A 22,752-nucleotide genomic window follows, 5' to 3' on the forward strand; every position below is an offset into this window, starting at 1 on the left:
TTTTCTTTATACTTCAAACAACCAACCACATCATAGTTAACTCATTATTTTCAAAAAACATATTCCTGCTTGGAAATAAGCAACAAAATGACACAAACTACATCAAAATAAGAATATAGTATAAATCAAGCATAATAATGTGCAATATGTACTGCGGTCAATAGATCCACCTCTGTGTTATGCTGATATTGACAAATCACTCTATGGTTTTAGGGTTAATTTGACACTACAACCGTGAAACTCTGCTTTTAGAGTTCCTAATAATGGATAAAATTGAATTTGCTCAAACCTTAATATGTCCACCAAATGTGTCATAGTTGAAAAACTGGCACTGATTGTTGCCGTAGCAAGATGTTTCGGTCTCTCCTTGGATAAGGATGTTCCTAGAGAGATCTCCGACTTCTGCTCTCATGTCCACCCCATCAGTGATATCTCCCATGTGAAGGTATTGAGGCTTTTCTATATGGGATCAATCCAAGATGAGATTCATTTAGGCATCATTATAGCACTGAAAAACGAGTATCATTTGGCATAAGGACATAACATCTTACATGGATTTCTTTCTCACAGACACTAGGCAACAATGTACCACAAACGTGGCATACGTTTTTTGTCCCAAAGTGACAAGACTGTACAAGGTTCATCGAAGTTTACGCCTGCAAAGCAAATCTCTGTAACCTACTTTTGGCTTCAGAAAATTTCCAAAATGTATTCAGGTCCACCCCTGACTTATTACCGCCATCCTGTATGTGAGGCCATCTGCAGTCCAACACGGGGACGCATACACCGAGGGAATGCTACTTTCAGGCCTCAGTGATTTAATTCAGGAAAGAACAATCCATATGCAGGGCATGGTTCAAGTTTGCTTTTAGCGGGAGCATTTGATGGTTCTTTTTTTTTTTTTCTTAATCATTTTTGAATTGCTAAACATTTTCAAAGCTTGTTTAGAAGGTTTAAAAAAACATGTTTAAATAATTTGCTTCAAAATCTCCAGGGTGACTTCATGGTTCAGAACAGTGGAGTGCTTTGGTTTAAAATTTCCATACTTGCATTTCTTTTTTTGTTAATGCAACTATCTCGATTGACACATCTAAAACATTTAAAATGTGCGTTTTTTTTTTTACAGAGTTGTATATTGCACGAACTTGACCCGAAGGAATCGGGAATCAGAGTGCTTTACATAGCACCAGTTGCGTTTACTTGAGGACACATTGGTTTTTGTTAGTCACGGAGCGATTAAGTGATTTTCCCAGCATCACAGGATGTTCAGCGTCGTTGCCGAAACTCAAACCCAGTTCCCCAGATTTGGGGTCGACCACCCTAGCAGTTAGGCCAACTCCTATCCAAATGTTGGTGTAGTTAGTTAAAAAGCACTAATACTTTTTAAATTTTACCAATTTGGGATTTTTTTTAAGACACTATGCTGGACCGTGAAGCACACTGAAATCAAAATTCTGAAAGAGGTTTTTTTACACATTGGATCTGAATCACAAAGATTTTGCTGTGGGTTACTCATATAGTACAAAGAACAACAAGGTGATGAAAGAACGCTTGAATTATGCTCAGCACTTGCGATGTCTCAGGCCACACACAATCCATAATTTTTTATCATTTTTCGCTCACTGTGTCATACTAGAGAGAAATTGGCCATATGCAAATCAGTCTTGGTCCCGCTCCAATAAAAACAGTTCAGTCTGAACTGCATGGCCCGTTCGGTCCCCCTCCAGACAGGAATACAATAAAACCCAGGCCGATTTCAGACTACTTTGGCATTGTCAGTGAGGTACAGCTGGTGTCCTGTGGCATAGTGAACACAGAATCCATGCCATATTTGCATATAGAGGGTTTCTGTCTAGAGCGGCATAGCGGGCGAAAAACCATGGATTAGAATGTGATCACCAGTGACTGAGATGATTTCAGACATTCTTTCCATAGCCTTGTTGTTTGTTACTGTTATAGCTCGGCGGTAGTAAGCCAGGAGTACTCTTTGCTTACTCCTGAAATTCATGAGTAAGCCAGGAATGCTTAGAACAGAAAGTCAAATGTAATCATTCACTAATCTTTGTAAATCAGGCATACTGTGTGTGATTAAAGCTTCCACCAATTACATTACTGCTTATAGTTTCACACTTTACAAAGCACTTCCTAACGTCATTCAAATTTCAAAAAAAGCATTTAAAAAAACACCTCCAGCTTTGTGAAAACTCCCAAATTGAGATTTTGACCTTCTATTCATTTGTTTTTTAAATCCTCCAGAATTCTAGCAGATTAAACAAATATGTCTTACAACTTCTGAACACAAATATATTTTACTTAACAAATCATTTTGCAGTTAGAAAGATCAAAAAAAATTTAGGAGACAAACATTCTTGGCCCATGCCACATGTACTTGACCCTTTATCGCCACTAAGCATCAATATTGTCGCTTACTGCCTGCAATTTTGAAAGGCAATTAAAGGAGTGCCTTGACCAGTGACCAGTAAAACGCTGAGCATGCATTTCAGCGAGAATACCAACAATATTCAAACAAGCATATCTGCATCAGACATTGAGACACTCTTCCACCAGTTCAATAAAGTCCTTTCCAAGAACCATTGTAAACAAACCCCCGAATCACACTTGCTGCTATTAGTAATGTTGTATAGCAAATAACCTTTCCCACTAGCACGTAAGTTACTGCTTTTAGATCTCGACCTACAGTGAAGACCTACTGTCTACAATGCAATATACATAGAGTGGGCTTTAGGTCAGCTAATGACCGGATGGCTTTCTTGTCTATCTCATTCCATAATTGATTAATTACCTCTCTATTCTTGTGTTTTTCCATTGCTGAAGCATACCTTCTTTACCATTATTTTGTTTGGCTGGCGTTTATCCTTCCACTGCCGGCCTAAGGGACTACTTTATTTCGTTTGTAGAGCCCCACAAGAGTGCATAATTTTCATCGCTCTTTCCTCCAACTTTCACTTAAATTTGTTATCGACTTTTGCGAAGGCCCTGCATTTGCGACCTACTGCCTGGCCACACAATCAATCATAAACTTTATTCGATTTGACAAGTAATTCATAAAAGCACATAAATAACAATGCATTTGATAAAAATGTGTCATGGAGAAGAGATACATAATTTAAGTAAAATACTCTAAATCAGTAAACGGATGCTGAATCCAATAAAACCATATGAGACAAATAAGTCAAGAAACTAAATGGCAAATCAATAAGACTATACCAGTGTAAATTTCTTGGCAAATGTGTCATATCCTCAAAAGAATCCCATTCCCAGCCTGCAAGAAAGATAAAGTTCATATGCAAAAAACACTATAGCATGCGCTACGATTTGATACACTCAATTATCCATATTTTTTCGCATTTGGAGGGCTTCTCTTATGGCTGGACTGCACACTTTTTGGCCCCCTCTAATATCTTACCTCTTGCCGCCCACTCCCTGTTAATAGTATTACTCACTTTTTTAACCCATTTCAAGTAGAATCGTGTATCCCCATCCCTGCCTCCTCTCTCTATATAGATCCTTCCTTACTGGCAGCTGTAATTAGGTCTTATGGTTTCAACATGATGTCTTACATTGACAACACATAGAATATTGTTTCCATCTCAGACAACCTCTGTGGTATGCAGAATCATTGTTCCATGTGTACATCGTCAGTGACAGCTTGGATGAGCTTTATCTTCTTGAAAGAGAACTGTGACAAGAAGCTGCGTTCACTGAATCTTCTATCTAGTCATCTGATTAGTGGCCTGCTGAACGAGTCCCACTACATGTGTTAGGAATCTAGCTTTTTAGTTGCACGCCAATCTAATTTTGTTTGGCTGCAAAAAAGTGGTTCAGGCCCTGATCACATCCCAGTTAAATTGTGGGAATTCATTATACTGGGATCTCCCAGCCAATTTTATTATTAGGCAACGATTTGTACAAAATGCAGTTGTGATGCTTGAATCCACAGTGCTATGTCACAATTTCTTGATCGTGCACTGGCTTCCTATACAACAAAGATGTATCTGTGAGGCCCTTTGTTTAAGGAACAAAGGGCCTGTCTAAGTGTTAAGATACATCGAAACAGCACGGCTCGCATTATTCTGTCTTCTGCCACTCTTTAACAGGATTCCGCGATTTAAAAAAAAAGCCAAATTGGGGGCCGCTCTCTCTCTTTTAGATCGGTTAAACCTGGATTTCTTTGTAAGAGTCTTCTAAATCTGCTCGCACATACCTTTTATTTAGAAAACGTGGTTTAAAACGTGGCTGTTTAAACAGTTCTACGATTCTAATGTTTTGATTTTTTCAGCACCAGGATGCCCCCAATCCTGTCTAGCAGTTGAGCTGTTATTCAGTCACTCATGCATCCAGGCCCCTGCCTACTGTTTTTTTGATTGCTTTTTTAATGATTAGTTTGCAAGTGCCCTGCTACTGAACTCAAACTTGGCAGCTCATTTTCCACATTGCACTGCAACACACCCATACTTTTTGTTTTTAATTTGCGCTTTTGAGGTGGTCGTTCGCCATCTTAAAAATAAAGATTGGAAACAAGCCAAAAAACTAAAACAAAAAAAATCACAATTGCAGTGTGTGCATATGCAAGCATGGTGCCCATTCTGGAATTATTTATCTTTTGCTTAAAAAAAACATTCAGAGACGGCTGTTGTGCATGTACACCCCCCTATGCAGGGTCTAGCTTGTGATTTCTTTTGGGTCATTCTTAATTAACCTTACCGTTCCAAGACATCAGACTATCAACTTACCTAAAAAAATTTTTTTTAAAACATTGGCTAGCCAATAGGTTACATGTGTGCAACCTAATGGCTTTTCAAATACTGGTAGACCTATGGTTGTGCTTTAGAAAGGTCACACAGCTACAAACTTCCAATACCAGATTTTTTTAAAACTTTCAACTGCATAACGTACATTTTTGGGGGGAGTATCAAGATCAGCTTTTTAATTTAAACCTTTTTTTACATCCAGCTCCACCTTTTTACTAGAAAGGTTAAACTATTTTAAAGGTTTTAACTGCAATGACTGAACTTTTAGAAATCCACCAAAAATTACTCAAACTTTTAACCCAATTTTTAATATTTGTACCTCCTCAAGAGCCATTTCATAGGTTTTAAAAACAATTTTCAAAATCAAAAAGTAGCAAAAATTTGAACCCAAAAAAATCATTAAAGTTCCAGAACTATTCAATTCACTCCTCCTCCTCCCCTAACTACTTTCCTCAATGACTGCAGTTTAACAGCTGCACCTCAAATACTCACACATTTGTAGGCATGCCAAATTGACATCCTGGAATTACCTTTTTATGATGGGAAAATCACAACGTTTCAGTGCTTAATTTGAGCAGGTGTTTGCCAGGGCCAATGATCTTAACCTTTAACTCTACGGAACTACACTAAGTTGCTTACATTATCTACTATACAAATAGACAAGTGCCAGAAAGTTGTACAAATGGCATGCAATTGCACAAAAGAGCCACATCTGCTTGTAGCAACACAACTCCCTGTGATAGAAAAGCACACTTCATTTTCAAATGTGGCACAGCAATCACGTTAAAGGGACAATGGCACCGGTGCCAAACCATGCACAAACTAGGCTTCTGAAAGTCCCAACCACAAAAAGTTATTGGTTCACCTCCAATTACTAATTCGCCCAAGGGGTGGCCAGTGTGGTGCCCCCTTCCTGGCATAAGAGAACGAATGGTCTAGCATTGGCATGGCAAGATTTACAGTTGGAACATCAGCCAAAATACATTGGGCAACTCAACTTGTCCAATGATAACCAATCCTGTACTCTTAATTCCAGTACCTGTGTATTTCCATCCAATCAGACCAGTTGCTGGACTTCAAATACCAAAAAGTAAAGCAAAAACATCAAATAAACTACTTGCGTCAGGAATGGGAGCAATCCATGCACTGTATAGAATTTGTAAAGTACTGCAAAAACATAGTAAGAGCAATGGAACACCATGCAGAGCAAGAGGACAGCCACAGAAACTAGGGGTCAGATCTATCATTTCCATTTGCAAAATAGGGATGTGCAATTTGCACACAGACTGCATGTGAATGGGATTGCATTTTGCCATGAGGCATTCACAGGGATCACAAATCGACCTGCCTTATGAACATTACTTAAAAGGTTGCTATTTCTGCCCCCCTCTGACTGGCTGCCAATGCAGGGATGGAGGTCTGCAAGGCACAGGAGACCCTCATGCCAGCATTTGCTTTCAATAGAGCTTTTCTGACCCACAAAATTGGTTTCATACATACCAAAATGCCATGCTGTGTTTGCAATCTGTGTGATTTTGTGAATCTGAGGGGTTGCAATTGCATAATGGCTTTGGATACCAAGCCCTAAGTCTGGGGAAGGGCGGGGGCAATAGTGGATGCTTCAACTGTGGCACCAGGCAGTGTGGCAGCAGGTGTGCCCTACAAAAAAAAACTTTGGCCCTTGTATGTATTCATTTACAAATTATCACTATTTGGTTGCCCTTCTCGTACACAGTAAATCTGAAAATAATGGAGCTATACAAGTGCCAATGCACAGTTCTTCAAAAGCACCGCCAACTCAAACCCTGGGAGCTAATTTCACCCAGGAGGGAGGGCCTCTTCAGGCCTTGTACATTTTCATACCAGCAGTTAGAAAGAGAGTGTACTCAAGGCAAACATCTACAGTGTAAAAGTGGGGTGTCCAGCACAAATCGAGGCGGCTAAATCCATGACAGATTTTCAGAATATCTGCATAAAGTTTACATTCAATAAATTTAAATATTTTATATAGTCGAAGGTTATCCTCAAACATGGCTATAAACATTCGTAGATTCCTCTACATTATGGATACTGCTGATCCTGAGGACACTGACGCAGTGGTGGTCTCCATCGATATAGAAAAAGCTTTTGACATTCAGCGATGGGACTATTTATAAGTGGCAATGAGACGGCAGGGGGAGGGCTTCTTAAAATGGACCCAACTCTTTTATGCATCTCCAATTGCATAGATACGCACAGGTAGGATGATTTCTCAGACCTATATAGTGGACAGGAGGACCAGACAGGGCTGCCCCCTTTCCCCACTTTTGTTTGCCATTACAGTTGAGCCGCTGGCCAGCAGAGCTCGCCAGGGATTGGCATATCGGGGATTGCATAGAAGAGACCAGACACATACCATAGCGTTATACGCCAATGATATGCTGCTATTTCTGCCTGGGGCAGGAAGGAGATTGCTTGGAGCGATAGAGTTATTACAGTGCTTTGGCGACTATTCAAGACTCCAGATGGCAGAAATCCCTTCTCTTCTTATGGGTGAGGGACGCCCGCCCAAACCAACATGGCCTTGAATGGGAAGGTACCTACTTGAAATATCTGGGGGGCAAGGTGTTTCATAACCGCAGAGATATCCTAGATGCAACTGTGGGTGTAGTTGTGCGGGTGTTTTGTGCCAATGAGACTTTTTGAAGAACCCTGCCCTTGTCCATTGCGGGCCGCCTATCGATCGCTAACATGGTGGCTCTCCCCCGTTTACTATATTTTTTTACCACCCTACCTTTTTTTTTTAATTTAATCGCTTGCACGGTTTTTAAGGAATTGGATTCCTTACTGGTTGAGCTCACCTGGACTTCGGGCAGGCAAAGAGTGTCCACGACAGTGTTGCGTAAACCAACCGAAGAGGGGGGGCTTGGGTGTGCCTGATTGGGAAACATACTACTTATCGTCCCAGCTCCAACAGCTTAATAGATGGCAGCATGCCAGACTGCATGGCGAGGGTGGAGGGGGTGGCGGGGGTCGCCTGCTGAGACTCTGTCTTTGCACAGTTTGCTCCTTATCCTTCTAATCCCCAGGCGCACTCTGGTGAGTGGTGCACCAGATTTGCAAGTTATCCAACGTTGCCTGCAGCTCTGCCTACAGTGCACCCGCACCTCACACTCATACGCAACAGACATGCTCTTGCGATGCCTCACTGTACTCAAAACGAAGGAGGCACTGTGGGGCATATTAGAGTGGCATCATTATGGCGTTGTTTGATTGGGAGACATCTACAGAGATGGAGAACATTCATCGTTCTTCTTGGAGTCCATCTAGGGATACCTCCTGGTCAATTCCGGTTGCATCGTTGGGTAGTGTTTACAATACATGATCACTGGGAGGGTGGTGAGGCGGAGCCACTGCCTCATGGTAGCCAGATAATCTGTACGACTACGGGTAGAATACTAGTGGTCACCCTCATATCAGGCTCTCAGAAAAAACTATTAACTTGCCCCTTGAAAGCCTATGTTTGAAAGGGAGGAGGAACTGGTGACTCCAATTCTAGAGGAACACCGGGAGTCTATAATGGCACACACAGGGTGTCCCGCAATGCTAGATTCAAGCTCAAACTTATTTTCTCCACAGAGCATATCTCACACATGCTAAAATTCTGCGAATATTTGGAATGCGAGAGGTGAGATGCCTCAGATGTCTGTTAAGGGGGGCCAAGATGCTACAAAGGGTTTGGAGTTGCCCTGATTTAAGAAACTTTTGGGAGGAGGTCATGCATTGTGTCGCAGAAGTCAAAGAGAGTAAGATGACCTGTACCCCTATAGCCTACTTGCTGGGTGGCTTTCCCCGTCCCCAAAAACTTAAAATAACAATTAAATTAATAGATTTAGCTTTGGTCCTCGCTTAGAGGGAGATTACCCTGAAATGGAAAGAATCAGCAAGTCCACAGGTAAATAGGTGGAGAGAGGGTATGATTCAATGGGCATCGTTCTAAGGCACGGTATTATTCAAAGAAGTCCGAAAGGGACGTGCTGTAATCGATAACACCTGGGCTTGGGATAGGTTGGTGGAATGCCTGAAATATTCGAATGCTGAGTCTCCTGAGAACTCCATACTTTCAGAGCAAGGGCAAGAAGAAGACCCGGTGTGTCCATGTTCCTTGCCGTAGACAACTCAATACTGTCCTGTACTATTGTGGTGAACATTGTTTACTGATATGCTGAAATATTTTTTGTTATGCTGTTTCGCTATCATTGCGGCATGGAGGGGGCGAAGGATGGTGGGAGTTAATTTTCTTTTCGGTTTTAAGTTTGCAGGAAGCATGTGCTGGCGTCGTACACAGTTGCTCTTGAACTTTTGGACTGCATGTTCAATTATTTCATTGAAGAGGAATTAACTTACTGATGTGTGTATGATGTAAAAAACGTTGGGATTGTCTCTCACTGATCATGGCTGTCATAAATTAATAAAAAATGTGTTTAAAAAAAAAGGTTATCCTCAAACCCTGCATGAACCCGGTCCCCCTGCACCTATGTTGTACACCATGGATAGTACAGATATTCCAGCACACCTCCCTGTGCTTTTAATGCTCTTTATGTCTCTTCCTTCATCACCTGAAAGAAACACCCACCCAACATTATCTATGTCCAGGCGTCATCCCTCCTTTTACCCTAGGTTCCAGCACAAAGTTTCAGTATTTTAGAAACAAATATAACACAATTAACTCTTGGAAGAGCAATCCACGAGAGCAGTCTGAATGCGAGTGCAAGAGATAAAAAAAACATTCTATCACATTGAGAATCAGTACCATCTCACAGAAGCCAAACATAGGGCTCAGCGTCAGCTAAAATGGTTGTGCAGAAGCAGTATTCCAAACATCAGAGGTAAAGCAATGGTGATTACCAACAGAAAGGTGAATTTATAGTATTATTTTATAAATTGTCAACTACTTGAGTAGCACTGCAATGTGAGAGACTTTCTATAGAAACTTTGCTCATTCCCTCCCTCTGCAACTCAACTGACTTCATGCTTGCTGTTGCAACACGTTAAAAAGCCTGATGCACAAAGTATCCACTGAGAGTAGCGGTGTCTTACTCATGTCTTAAGTATATCTTTGCCATTAATTTACAGGCCTGATTCACTATCCATTTTCTATGATTTGTACTTTATTATTCCAAGTGTAGGTGTTACCTTCTTTGTTCTTATCAATTACCAAAGTAAAACATGTCAACTCATGGGAAAAAACGTTGTGAATCTAGTATCTGAATAAGCGTGACTCAATTTTGGAAATGTATGATCATGTTATAAACTGAGTTACCCAACGAGGCAACTCCTCTCCAGTAAATGATGAAGGATTGCACAACATGCATCTCTCTTGTCATAGGCTAAGGCAATGCTGGGTAAGTTACCCAGTACGCAGCGTGATGGATTGGATAGAATAGTTCAGACTGAAGGCAGTGAACAGAAAACTAGGGAACATAAGAGACAAACGAGGAACCTATTTAAGTAAAGAGAAAAAAGATCACATCATGATCTAAGGCAGATCAGAGTCCAAAATCCAATAAAAGTTGAACCAAATGACACATTGACACATTACAGAGAAGGCGAATGATGTATCCAACAGAAGTGATGGCAGAAGCCAAACATAACAGTTAGGTAATGAAAGCGAGCTGTAGGAAGCGTTGGGCATTGGTGCTCAGAGAATGAAAAACTACACTGTCTCGCTTCATCTCATTGGTCTTCCTTAAACAGGAGCGGACAGATGTTACAGCTCTGCCCTATCAGAGAACAGCATAAGCAGTAGACATAGAAGACAGTCTTCGCAACAGACACATAAGAATGCCTCACAAACCGCTGACACCACAACTGTTATGAAAAACATTATCCTAGAAAATAATTAGTTGCCTTCAATGTGCAACCAAATAAGGATAACTTAGAAGCCCTTAGAAAGTGAACACTTCCTGCTTTATCCTTAATTCAAAGATTTAAACCAGCGAAAATGGAATTCGGAGAGGAAAGAATGTATAAAGATATAGGGAATGTTTCTTCCACCATATTACAGGTGGACATTTACTAATCATTTATATCTGTCAAACCACAGAAAATGTAAGTCACAAAGCAAATATAGCTCAGAAACTTACATTTGTCTACTAAGATTTATAGCTGTATTTAGAATAACATTATTTTATTTTGGAACAAAGTACTAAAATCAATTAAGTGTTATTCGAATACATACAACGCTGTAGCAGCAACTTGGCTCATAACTATGGGATCTTCTGGTTGCTGGCCAGGGTGATTCATTGCAATAAAAACATGCTTTCGTGAGGCTAAATTCACAAGAATAAATAAAAAGTGTGTGCTGTTGAACTTGTCAGGATCAGATCAGCGCTCCACTGAAATAGTAAAAATTGTTATGACTTGTTTTGTTTGGCTATGTTTTTTTGCAAAATGTTACTGTTGTTGGAGGTGTCAAGTCGTTGCCAATATACACAGACATTGGCTAAATGCTTTAAAAAGCACATATTGCCATAATAGTCCCAGACACCGAAAGGAACTACTTTATTTGTGGATGTGCTTCTGGTGAAAGGGAAGAATGAAGTCACTCACAGTGGCGTTAGCCTATAGCTGAAGTGGACTGAAACATTACACCACGCTGTAGTGAGTGTAGCATCCTACCCAAGCCTGGATACTTGTAAATGATCACTCCGCACACAGAGCTTGGTATTTACACATCTTTATTCATTAGCATGCTACCGTGAACTGATTTGTTTTTGAGATTGTATTTATAAAGCGCAGCTATCACTCCGCGAGGAGTATCTTGCCGTTGACGTCGTACAGTGATGAGAAAAAGAAGAGGATATTGACCTGCTAAGAATGATTAGATCAAAGCAAGACAGCAGTCCTCCGAGATGCCATAGATCCAGGTTTTAAGTTCTTTCCTGAATGAAAGTTCAGTGTTGCAGAGTTTGATCTGAGCTGGGAGCTTGTTCCAGGCTCTGGCTCCCATAAAAGCTAGGGTTCTTGCCCCTTTAGATTTATATCTAAAGTAGGGCAGTTTAAGAAGATTTGCCGAAGAAGATCTAAGCAACCTGGTAGTAGTATATGGGGTGAAACGTGCAGACAGAAATTTGGGACCAACCTTCATTTTTGCCCTATACGTGACAAGAAGCATCTTAAACAGGATTCTTTTGGGGATCGGAAGCCAGTGAAGTTTATTCAATGCTGTGGAGGCTGAAGACTTTCTAGGGAGCTTAAGCACCAGGCGGGCTGCAGCATGCTGCACCACCTGGAGCTTCTTTAAAACTGACCTATTGACTCCGGCCAAGAGGCCGTTACAGTAATCAATGCGAGATAGTATCAGGGCCACTGCTACGGACTTTCTTGCAGACAAAGGGAGAAACTTAAACTTTTTTTTAAAGATTTGATTAGACTAAAACATGTGCCTGCAACTGTTTTAGTGTGAGGAAGGAAAGAGAGAGAGTTGTCAAATTGAACTCCTAAGTTCCTAGCAACCTTTACAACCTCGGGAGGTGGGGTAGCTCCGTCAGGCCACCATTTAGACGGCTGGAAGGAGACATCCAGCCCTATAGGGAGAATCTCCGTTTTGTCCGTGTTACACTTCAGATGATTGTTCAACATCCATTGAAGAACAGCAGTCAGACACAGTTTGAAGTTCATTTCAGCCTGCGTGGAGTCATTCTCCAAGGAGATAATCATTTGGGTGTCATCTGTGTATGACATAACCTCCCAAAAGAGTTGATCAAGGTGATGAGGGGAGCCATATACACGTTGAAAAGTAACGGGCTGAGGGAAGATCACTGAGGCACTCCTGCCGTCATGGTGCGCTCTGAGGAGAGGAACGGGCCAAGGGTAACCGCCTGTCTCCGAGAGGCCAGGAAGGATTTAATCCACTTCAGCACCGTACCAGAGATGCCACTGCATTCGAGACGCCTCAAAAGAATGTCATGGGAGATCGTATCGAATGCAGCCGACAGATCCAAAAGAATCAGGACCGCTCTCCTACCTCTATCTGTGATCATTTTCAAAGAGTCAGAGACTTCATTGAGGGCTGACTCTGTAGAATGTTTGGGCCGAAATCCGGATTGACACGGATGGAGAGTATGTTGCTCTTCCAGAAATTTTGTTAACTCCTTTAGGACAAAGATTTCCATGATTTTACCCAAAATTGGGAGAAGAGAGATGGGGCGAAGGTTAGAAAGTACATTCGAGTCAATATGTTGTTTTTGTTTGAGTGGTTTAACCAGCGCCAGCTTCCACTCTGCTGGGACAGTACCCGTCCTGAGAGAGGAGTTAACAATCTGGTTGATCATGGGGTTTACTACCTCTAACAATTTGTGTAGAACTGACGGAGGACAGGCATCCAATGGTGATCCAGATTTGCATTTTTCAATGGCCAAGAGGGTCATGTCCAACGAAACAGGTTCAAATGTGGAGATGGAGGCCGAGCTATCCTTCGGGAGGGGGTCGGGGATAGAATTACAGCCTGGAAAGTCTCTCTGAATTTTGAGGATTTTTTCATCAAAGAACAAGGAGATCTGATCACACAGTGACTGAGACGCTGGGAGCTCCCCTTGTTCTGCCATAGGTTTAGTAAAAAACTTCACAATTTGAGAGATCGCTTTCTGATTATCTTTGGCTGTGTTGATTTTATTTGTAAAGAAATCCTTTTTAGCCAGTTGAACGTGAAGAAAGTATGCTTTCCTACCCTCCTTAAACAATTTTTTTTTCTCCTCCCTATATCCCTTTCTCCACTGCCGCTCCAGTTGCCTGCAGTGCAGGCGAGCTTGGGCCAATTTGGGCGTGAATCAGGGAGTATTTAAGTTTTTTTATCTAAACGGTTTGCTCTTAGTGTTTGAGGGCATGAGAGCCTTACCGACACTGAACAGCCAAGACTGGAAGAGACGAGAGTCTGTCTCTGTCTGGCCAGTCAACGTTAGAGCAAGCTCTTTGGCCATCATCAGTAGATTGGGGTGTTTCACGATCTGTGCCCAACCAAGCCCCTGCTGAGGTTTATTAAAAAATTTCACAATCCGTGTCTTCGGGGGCATTGTGATTCTAAGGGGAATAAGGGAGTGATCAGACCAGATTAAAGGGGAGGGAGGGTCTACAGCGAGCCAGGGTAAGTTAGAGCAGACCCCATCCAGGGTGTGACCTGCCTGATGGGTGGGACCCTTCACTATTTGTTATCCTCTAAATGGAGATTAAAATCACCAAGAAGTGTGAAATTCGCATATTTGAGTATGAGGTGACTTAGGGAATCATTAAGTGAGTCGATGAATTTGGTATTTTGACCAGGAGGCCGATAGATAAGGGCACCTGAGAAGCATGCAGTGGCAGTCAAAGAAAGACAGAAGCCTAGATATTCGGCTTCTTTAATAGTGTCTAATTCAAAGAAGGTGCAGACAAAGGAGTCATGCAGGATAATAGCCAATCCTCCACCCCTGCCTACCAGCCGATCCTTTCTATGTATAAGGTAACCTGGTGGGATGGAGTCCGCCACATCCAGGTTACTCCAGTCTTTAAGCCAGGTTTCTGTCACAAATAAAATATCTAGTTGGGAGTCCAGTAGAAGGTCTCTGATGTCTTGACTATGTTTGCCCATAGATCGTGCATTAATTAGACCTCCTGTAAGTAGACCCCCATTCCTAGCATTAACAGACCTGGAGTTAGTTTCCTGATTAGAGACACCCATCGCTAGTACAAACGGAAGGTCTGACAGACAAGCGGAGCAGGAGCAGACTCCATGAGTGAAGTCTGGAGAAATAATATGTTGGCAAGGTGGATTCGAATTTAGGCTTTTTAGGACATCAGCTTGATAAGATATTGTGATAAGTTGGGCAGCGCGTCCTGTCATGGTCCCGTCCTTGGCGCGGACGGGCGCAGACGGGCTTGCCTTAGGCGCGCCCTAGGCGCGAACGCTGCGCGCGTCCGCTGCGCTTCCGCCCCAGCCTGGATTTATGTAGCTGCCCGGCGCGTGAAGCCCGCCTCACCGCCCTTCCTGGACAATCAACCAACAGAGACGCTGGTTGGCTGGGCGTGAGAGGGTGCGTCCGCTTCCCTCCAATCAAACGGCTGAAAAGCCGGCGTCGGACCTGGGAAGCGGAGGCCAATGTACGCACAAAAGTGAATATTACGGATTCGTTGGAATCTTTAAAACAACAACATTACAAATATTAAAATATTATTTCTAGTTAAAAAGATACCGAAGTTTTAGGAAAAGTGCAAATTACGCCCTGACATGTGCAAAATAGCAAGCAGACAGTATCGCCTCGTGAGGTATTCCCATTTAGTCAATGACAGACAGCAAAGAACAATATTCAATTTTTAAAATCAGGATGAGGATTTCCTCACCGTGTAAGACGCTGCGCGTCCGCCCCAGCCTGGATTTATGTAGCTGCCCGGCGCGTGAAGCCCGCCTCACCGCCCTTCCTGGACAATCAACCAACAGAGACGCTGGTTGGCTGGGCGTGAGAGGGTGCGTCCGCTTCCCTCCAATCAAACGGCTGAAAAGCCGGCGTCGGACCTGGGAAGCGGAGGCCAATGTACGCACAAAAGTGAATATTACGGATTCGTTGGAATCTTTAAAACAACAACATTACAAATATTAAAATATTATTTCTAGTTAAAAAGATACCGAAGTTTTAGGAAAAGTGCAAATTACGCCCTGACATGTGCAAAATAGCAAGCAGACAGTATCGCCTCGTGAGGTATTCCCATTTAGTCAATGACAGACAGCAAAGAACAATATTCAATTTTTAAAATCAGGATGAGGATTTCCTCACCGTGTAAGACTGAACATTCTTGATGATGAATTCTATGACCCACACCCTTATGTCACTGATCTATGGAATCCATCAGGAACCAAAAGGGACCCGCCACCTATAACTCACAAGACACAACATCTCCCCCTTAAAGCACCAATAATAGATATATACATTATAACACTTCAATAAGTCGTTTTGATGCTCGAATCAATTGCCCAGATCTAGTCACGTGAGACTGAGCAGATACCACGGAAGGGTCCATGACTGGCATTGGGGACCAAGACATCGGTATGGTCATTGGGCTCTCTGAGCTCTCAGGTGGATAAGTCTCACTCCTGACTTCTGGAATTGGCAATGGTCAAGGCAGGTGCTTGAAATGCAAAGAATCTCGTGTAATGGAATTTCCAGGACAATGAGCAGTCACCATGTGTCCTTTACTGGTCACGACCCTCAGTGGGTCAGCATCAAAAGAAACATCAGACTTGTGTTTCAGTTTCTGCCTTAGATTCACTTGGCCTCCTCTGTTGAACACAGTGTTCCGTGCACAGCGGTGTCTGTCCGCACAGGTCTTCTGTGACGTTTGTAAGAAGAGACAGTACTGTAAAGTTCATCAATATCAATAGATGTCTCATTGGTCCATTGAGGCACTTTGGTGCCTATGGCTCTCCCAAACATTAAGGTACGTGGCCTTTCACCTATGGTAGAATGTGGAGTTGAACTGTAGGCAGGAAGCGTAGACTGAACAACTGATTTAAGTTCAGGCTTTTCCAGTGTAGCGCACTGAACGGTCTTCATGAGGGTACTCATAAATCTCTCAACCACTCCATCCGTATGTGGCCAGAGAGGTGTGCTTTTCTGATGCTTGATATTTAAATGAGTGAGAAAGTCATTAAATTCCTGACTATTGAAAGGCGGACCACTGTCAGAGTTCAAAACTGAAGGAACATCCCAAGTTGTAAAACCACTTCTTAGCCTTTCAATGACAATGTCGTGAGTAGTTCACGATATAGCTTCCATCGGAGGAGAACGGGAATATTCATCAACAATTACTATTAGATGATGTCCGTTGTCAAGGGGGCCAAAAAAAATCAATGGCAATCTTCTCCCAGGCATGTTTTGGGAGATCAAACATGTCCAATGGATGTGGGGTTGTCTTAGATGACAAACAGTTGATTAAATGGCAGGCCTTAACTCTTATCTAGACGGGGGAATCACGATCGATCCTGTGAAGTTCTTTGCGTAGCTACAACCCCACGGTGTCCCTCATGGGCCAGTTCAAAGGCTTGTTGTCTCAGACTTTCAGGAATGACAATTCTTGAACCTCGTAGGATGATGCCTTCTGGAGTAACTGAAAGTTCCTCTTGCACATTTTTGAATTTCTGGTATTTAAGGTCATCATGAAGAGGTCTAGTATGTGTCCGCCACGATTGGTGTGTAATAATATCTTTTGAGTATTAGCAAATCCTTGTCAGTACTCGTGGCAGCAAGGACTTGTTCTACAGATATCGCAGCAGGGGTACTGGATTTCACAGTGAAATTAACATTGTCATGGCACTACTTCCAAAGCGGCTGATGACTCTGTATTGGCACATGTGAGAAGTAGTCAGCGGGGTTTTGATCTTTTCCTGAATTATGTACAATCGTATAATCTTACTCCTGCAATCGCAACCACCACCTCTCAAAGTGAGGGGGGTATCTTGGCTTTAGGGCTGCCAAAATGGTGAGCAATGCTTGGTGGTCAATGACAACAGTGAAATGCTTTCCATACAGGAACACATGAAAATGTTCACAAGCCCACACTACAGCTAGGCTTCTTTCTCAGGTTGTGAATAAGCATGTTCTGTCATTGACAACTTCAGCTTGCATAAGCCACTATGTGTCTCGGGGCATTGGAATGTCCACGTTGCTGGGCAAGGATGGCACCCAACCCCTCTGGGTTCGCATCAACAACAACCTACACCTGTAATTTCAGATCAAAGTCTGCCACTTCAGTTTCGTTCTCAATTACATGCTTGATTTTCTTGAAACTTTATTCACATTCACTTGACCATTTCAAGGGGACAATTTGATTAGCAAAATCACATATATATTGGGAGCAGTAACTTGCCATTACCAAGGAAGGATCTCAGCATAATTACATCCTGTGGGGGAGAAGTATATGACAAGGCTGGTACTTTGTTTGGATAAGGAGTCATTCCCCCATCAAAAAAGACATGGCCAGAGAATTTGAGTTTGGTTTGATGAAACTCACATTTTGTTGGATTTAAATTGAGACCTGTGCCAGCAAGTATTCAACACACTTGTGTCAGAGCTTTATCATTTTCTGTGGCCCAAAAACTAGTAGGTCATCATTGTAATTGAAAGCATTTATGACTGGATGTGCTATGCAACGAATGACATCCTGAAACAGATCGGCAGCTGATGAAACGTAGCCTTTTATGTAGCAACAAACCAACGAGTCGAAAAGGTATGTACCTGCAATTCTGCTAGAGTTCAAGCTGGTGATATCCTTTGGTGGGAAACGACTTTAGCTCCATTCAGCTGCATAACCATGTCTGCAATATGCGGACTTGGTGTCATGTGGCTCAGTAAGGCCCCGAGAGAAACACTGCAATTTTACATACACACGTTTTCCTAAACTGACTTCTCCTTCACACAATGACCTTTGACACGCATTTGCATGCGTGACAGTGCAGGATTAGTTTCCATGAAACTAAATTTGATTGCAAATTGCCCTTCGTAAGAACACTATCATGACACCTTGAACATCTTGAACAAGCTCTGAACATACACTGTGGGAATGCAATTGTCTGTTGTTCATCCATGTGGCAACGCTGCTATCAATAGATTATAAACAATGGCGGTTCAGGAGCAAGGAGGCTTTTTGTTATAAATAAGCAAGCATTTCCAGGTTGGGGCAGAGGAGCACTTGCTGTCACTACGAGGTCACTACATACTGAAACCTCAGTCCAGCTGCTTGCTGATCCCTTTGTGAGGAGGGAAGTCCAACCTGTGACCACGACGGGGATCTACATACTTTCCCTTCAGGTAATGGTGTTTGGATCATACAATAGGGGATTCTTGGCAGAACACACACACACCCTAGGCATCTAGGTCAGTGTATGCTATATCTACATATCATTTTATATGCTTGCATATATACATTGTTTTAGCAAGATGGCAAAACTATTTATCTTGCTCAATCAATCAATCAATCAATCAAGGAATTTGTATCGCGCACTACTCACCCGGAAGGGTCTCAAGGCGCTTGGGGGAGGGGGTCTGCTACTGCTCGAACAGCCAGGTCTTGAGCTGTTTCCTGAAGGCGAGGTGGTCCTGGGTCAGCCGCAGGTGGACGGGCAGGGAGTTCCATGTCTTAGCCGCCAGGTAGGAGAAGGATCTTCCTCCGGCGGTGGCTCTCTGGATGCGAGGGACGACGGCGAGGGCGAGGTTCGCGGATCGTAGCTGTCGGGTGGGCGTGTAGAAGGTCAGGCGGTCGTTGAGGTACCTTGGGCCCAGGTCGTGGAGGGATTTGTGTGCGTGGGTGAGGAGTCTGAACGTGATCCTCTTGTTGACAGGGAGCCAGTGCAGGTCTCTCAGGTGGCTCGAGATGTGGCTGCGTCGGGGGGCGTCCAGGATGAGACGGGCGGAGGCGTTCTGGATACGCTGAAGTCTTTTCTGAAGCTTGGCTGTTGTACCGGCGTAGAGGGTGTTTCCGTAGTCTAGTCTGCTGGTGACGAGGGCCTGGGTGACAGTCTTCCTGGTCTCGGTCGGGATCCATCTGAAGATCTTGCGGAGCATGCGGAGGTTGTGGAAGCAAGATGAGGAGACGGCGTTGACTTGTCTGGTCATCGATAGGGAGGAGTCCAGGATGACGCCCAAGTTGCGTGCGTGGTCCGTTGGCTTGGGTGCGGTGCCCAGGGCCGGGGGCCACCAGGAGTCGTCCCATGCGGAGGGCGACGGTCCCAGGATGAGGACTTCTGTCTTGTCCGTGTTCAACTTCAGGCGGCTGATGTTCATCCATTCGGCGACATCTTTCATCCCTTCGTGTAGGTCGGCTTTGGCGGTGTCGGGGTCTCTGGTGAGGGAGAGAATCAGCTGGGTGTCATCGGCGTAGGAAATTATGTTGAGGTTGTGTTGGCGTGCGATGGCAGAGAGGGGTTTCATGTAGATGTTGAAGAGAGTGGGGCTGAGCGATGATCCTTGCGGGACGCCGCAGATGACTTCGGTGGCCTCAGAGCGGAACGGAGGGAGGCGTACTCTCTGTGTTCTGCCGGAGAGGTATGAGATGATCCATTCCAGAGCAATTCCCTGGATGCCGGTGTTGTTGAGGCGTTGGACTAGGGTGCGGTGGCAGACAGTGTCAAATGCTGCGGAGAGGTCAAGGAGGATGAGTGCCGCTGTTTCACCTTTGTCGAGCAGGGCTCGGATGTCGTCGGTGGCTGCGATGAGGGCGGTCTCGGTGCTGTGGTTGGCTCTGAATCCGGATTGCGATGGGTCGAGGGATCCGTTCGTCTCGAGGAAGGCGGCCAGCTGCTTGTTGACGACCTTCTCGATGACTTTGGCAGGGAATGGAAGGAGCGAGATAGGGCGGAAGTTCTTGAGGTCGGTCGGGTCCGCAGTTGGTTTCTTCAGTAGTGCGCTGAGCTCGGCGTGCTTCCAGCTCTCCGGGAAGGTGGCTGTATCAAAGGAGGCGTTGATGTTGTCTCGGAAGTGGGGTGCGATGGTAGAGGCGGCCTTGTTGAAGACATGGTGGGGGCATGGGTCGGTCGGAGATCCGGAGTGGATGGTGTTCATCATGCGTGTCGTGTCTTCGAGGGTCACTTTGGTCCATGTCTGGAGGATAGCGGCGGGGTGCGTAGGTTCGGTCGATGGGTGCGGGGGTGGAGCGCCGAAACTGTTGCTCACTGTCCTTATACTGATAGTTACTCTTATCTGCTTCTGTCTATTGATCATTGCAGCACATATATTCTATACAATAATTACAATGGTTCAGTAAATATTGAAAATGCCCCTCTATGTATTCTCTGTAAATTTTTCCGGGAGAGAGCACGAGTGACTAAGCAAAAGGGTTCTAGATCTGTTACCATGACTCCTCAGGGAGTCAGGGTTGTCATGTTCTGTGGTTGCCCAAGCCATTCGCTATCTCTCTAGGTTTAGGGTGCTTATGGTGGCACTGTGTGCTAGCTGGTCTATAGGACAACATATCCTGAGGGGGTGCTCGAAAACAGTCTGGAACCATCCCAAATGTTTATGTTGCCCAATAAACGTGCAGCTCCTACTGGAAAGTGGAAACTACACGATACTGGATGTCGTTCTCTTTCAATAGCCTTATTTGCTAGGCGCACATCAATGCAGATTCGCACAGCATATCCACTGTCCTTTTTTGCCACTACCACTACGGGTGATACCCTTGGCGTCAGACCAGTGGATAGCTCAATGATGTCATGCTTTAATACAGTATGAAGTTCGTTCTCGACAGCCTATTGTAAATGGACTACAATTCGACAATGTGGTTGAGCAACATGACAAATGTCCTCATTTATGTGAAGTTGCACTTTCATGGTCTTAGGCCTTCCTAATCCATGAAACAAAGACGGAAACTGATTGACTATCTCAAGAATTGCAATGACAATGTAGTTCACAGAAATCTGTTTCGTATCAGCAGCAGTACTGAAACTGAGTAAGCATGTGCTTGATCAATTGCCTGGCAAGACATAATTTGGCGCTTATGCTTTCGTATTTTTATGCTTCATAGTGGCTACGAATGAAACTTGACTTTGTAGTGGTTTCTAAGAAGCCTAAGTATACACTTTGGTTTTCGAAGGAGTTAAACGGGGCAAGGGAGACAGTTCATTGTACTTCTGCACTGGCATAATGTTTATTGACGCTCCACTGTCTATGTTAAAAGGTATGGAGCACCAATTCACTTTCAGTGGGATCATGGGACAGTGAAATTAATTTCGCTCTTTCACTTGTCGGGCTAGTTTTGACTGGCATTCTTTCATGCAAGAAGCTATCCCAACATGTACACGTCGTCCGGCAGTCAACATTGACATAACATACATCTTCCTCGCTGTCGCTCAACAATGACGGTGACAAACCTCTAGACGGAGCATTTGAAAACAATCAACATTGTTCAGTTTCTACTTGCCTCAACTGATGGTGCCGCTTGGCCTTGTGGGCATGCGTAGAGCATCGTGTCTGGAACTTTCTGACATCCATTTTGTTTTCTCGACGTGACGCACCTGATCTTGCCTCTATTTTGTTTTCTTGACGTGACGCACTTGATCTTTCCCTCGCTACAAAATGGTTCTCTTTCCTGCAGCCTTTGCATACCTGTCCAATGGCGGGACATCTACCCTCACATGGACAGGAAATGCCACATTGAAAACACAACGTCGTTTTTATTTTGGGGGGGGACACTACTTTATGGCTTTCTGCATTATGTTTCGACTACTTATCACACTCCGAGCAGATTCATTTTAGGCCGTTCCATCCTCCATGTGAGCTGCCCGATGTCAGCTCTCTCTCTCTCCTCCGCTCTGGTGGCCATGAGTACTTGCTCCAAGCCGAGTGTCTCTTTCAGCATTCGTCCCCTGAAGGAATCGGAGAAGCAACAATCTATTACTATGAGACGCATAGCCTCTTCGTCGTTAGACTCATTGAACTTGCAATGCTTTATAAGCAAAGCAAGTCCTTCTTCAAACTCATCCATCGTTTCACCAGCTTTCTGCCTTTCCTGACTGAAAATGTATCTTTCATAGTTGACATTCGCCATTGGATTGAAAGTGGTGTTTAACACTTCTTTGATTGGACAGCACGTCACTTCATCACTTCGCTGTATTTTCTTTGTATCACTTGATTTGCATAGTCACCTACCAAATTCTTTAGATATTTTATCATCTTCTTGTTGTTTGCTCCTTCCAGAGTGTCAATGAAATCAAAGGTTTTTTCAGACAGTCCTTCCATTGGCAATATTTTGCATTTTGGCTGTATCGAGGCAGTGGTTGTAAGAAAACAGCGGCATTGTAACCAGTTATGTCCCTTGCTGATGAGAGCATATGCTTTTCACATGGACTTGAACCATTCATACCATCAGTAAGTCCCTGCGACGTGCTGGCTTCAGGATTGTTATGGTCAATCTGAACTTGTGTGGCTTCCTTTTGCGTTGCCATTGGAGCCGTTCAATTTCTGAAAGACTTTCAAGT

At 43.7% G+C, this 22,752-nt stretch overlaps 1 protein-coding gene across 1 annotated transcript in view; it reads right to left on the bottom strand.

The window, feature by feature from the left end:
- Positions 1–22,752, bottom strand: part of CEMIP2 (cell migration inducing hyaluronidase 2) — a 380,005-nt gene that overhangs the window by 196,342 nt on the left and 160,911 nt on the right. The window contains exon 7 of the mRNA XM_085633019.1: positions 290–459. Coding sequence (XP_085489145.1) covers positions 290–459 — 170 coding nt within the window. The remainder of the gene's footprint in view (positions 1–289; positions 460–22,752) is intronic.

This window comes from Triturus cristatus, chromosome 2_1 (assembly GCF_964204655.1).
Source record: "Triturus cristatus chromosome 2_1, aTriCri1.1, whole genome shotgun sequence".
NCBI classification, from domain to species: Eukaryota; Metazoa; Chordata; class Amphibia; order Caudata; family Salamandridae; genus Triturus; species Triturus cristatus.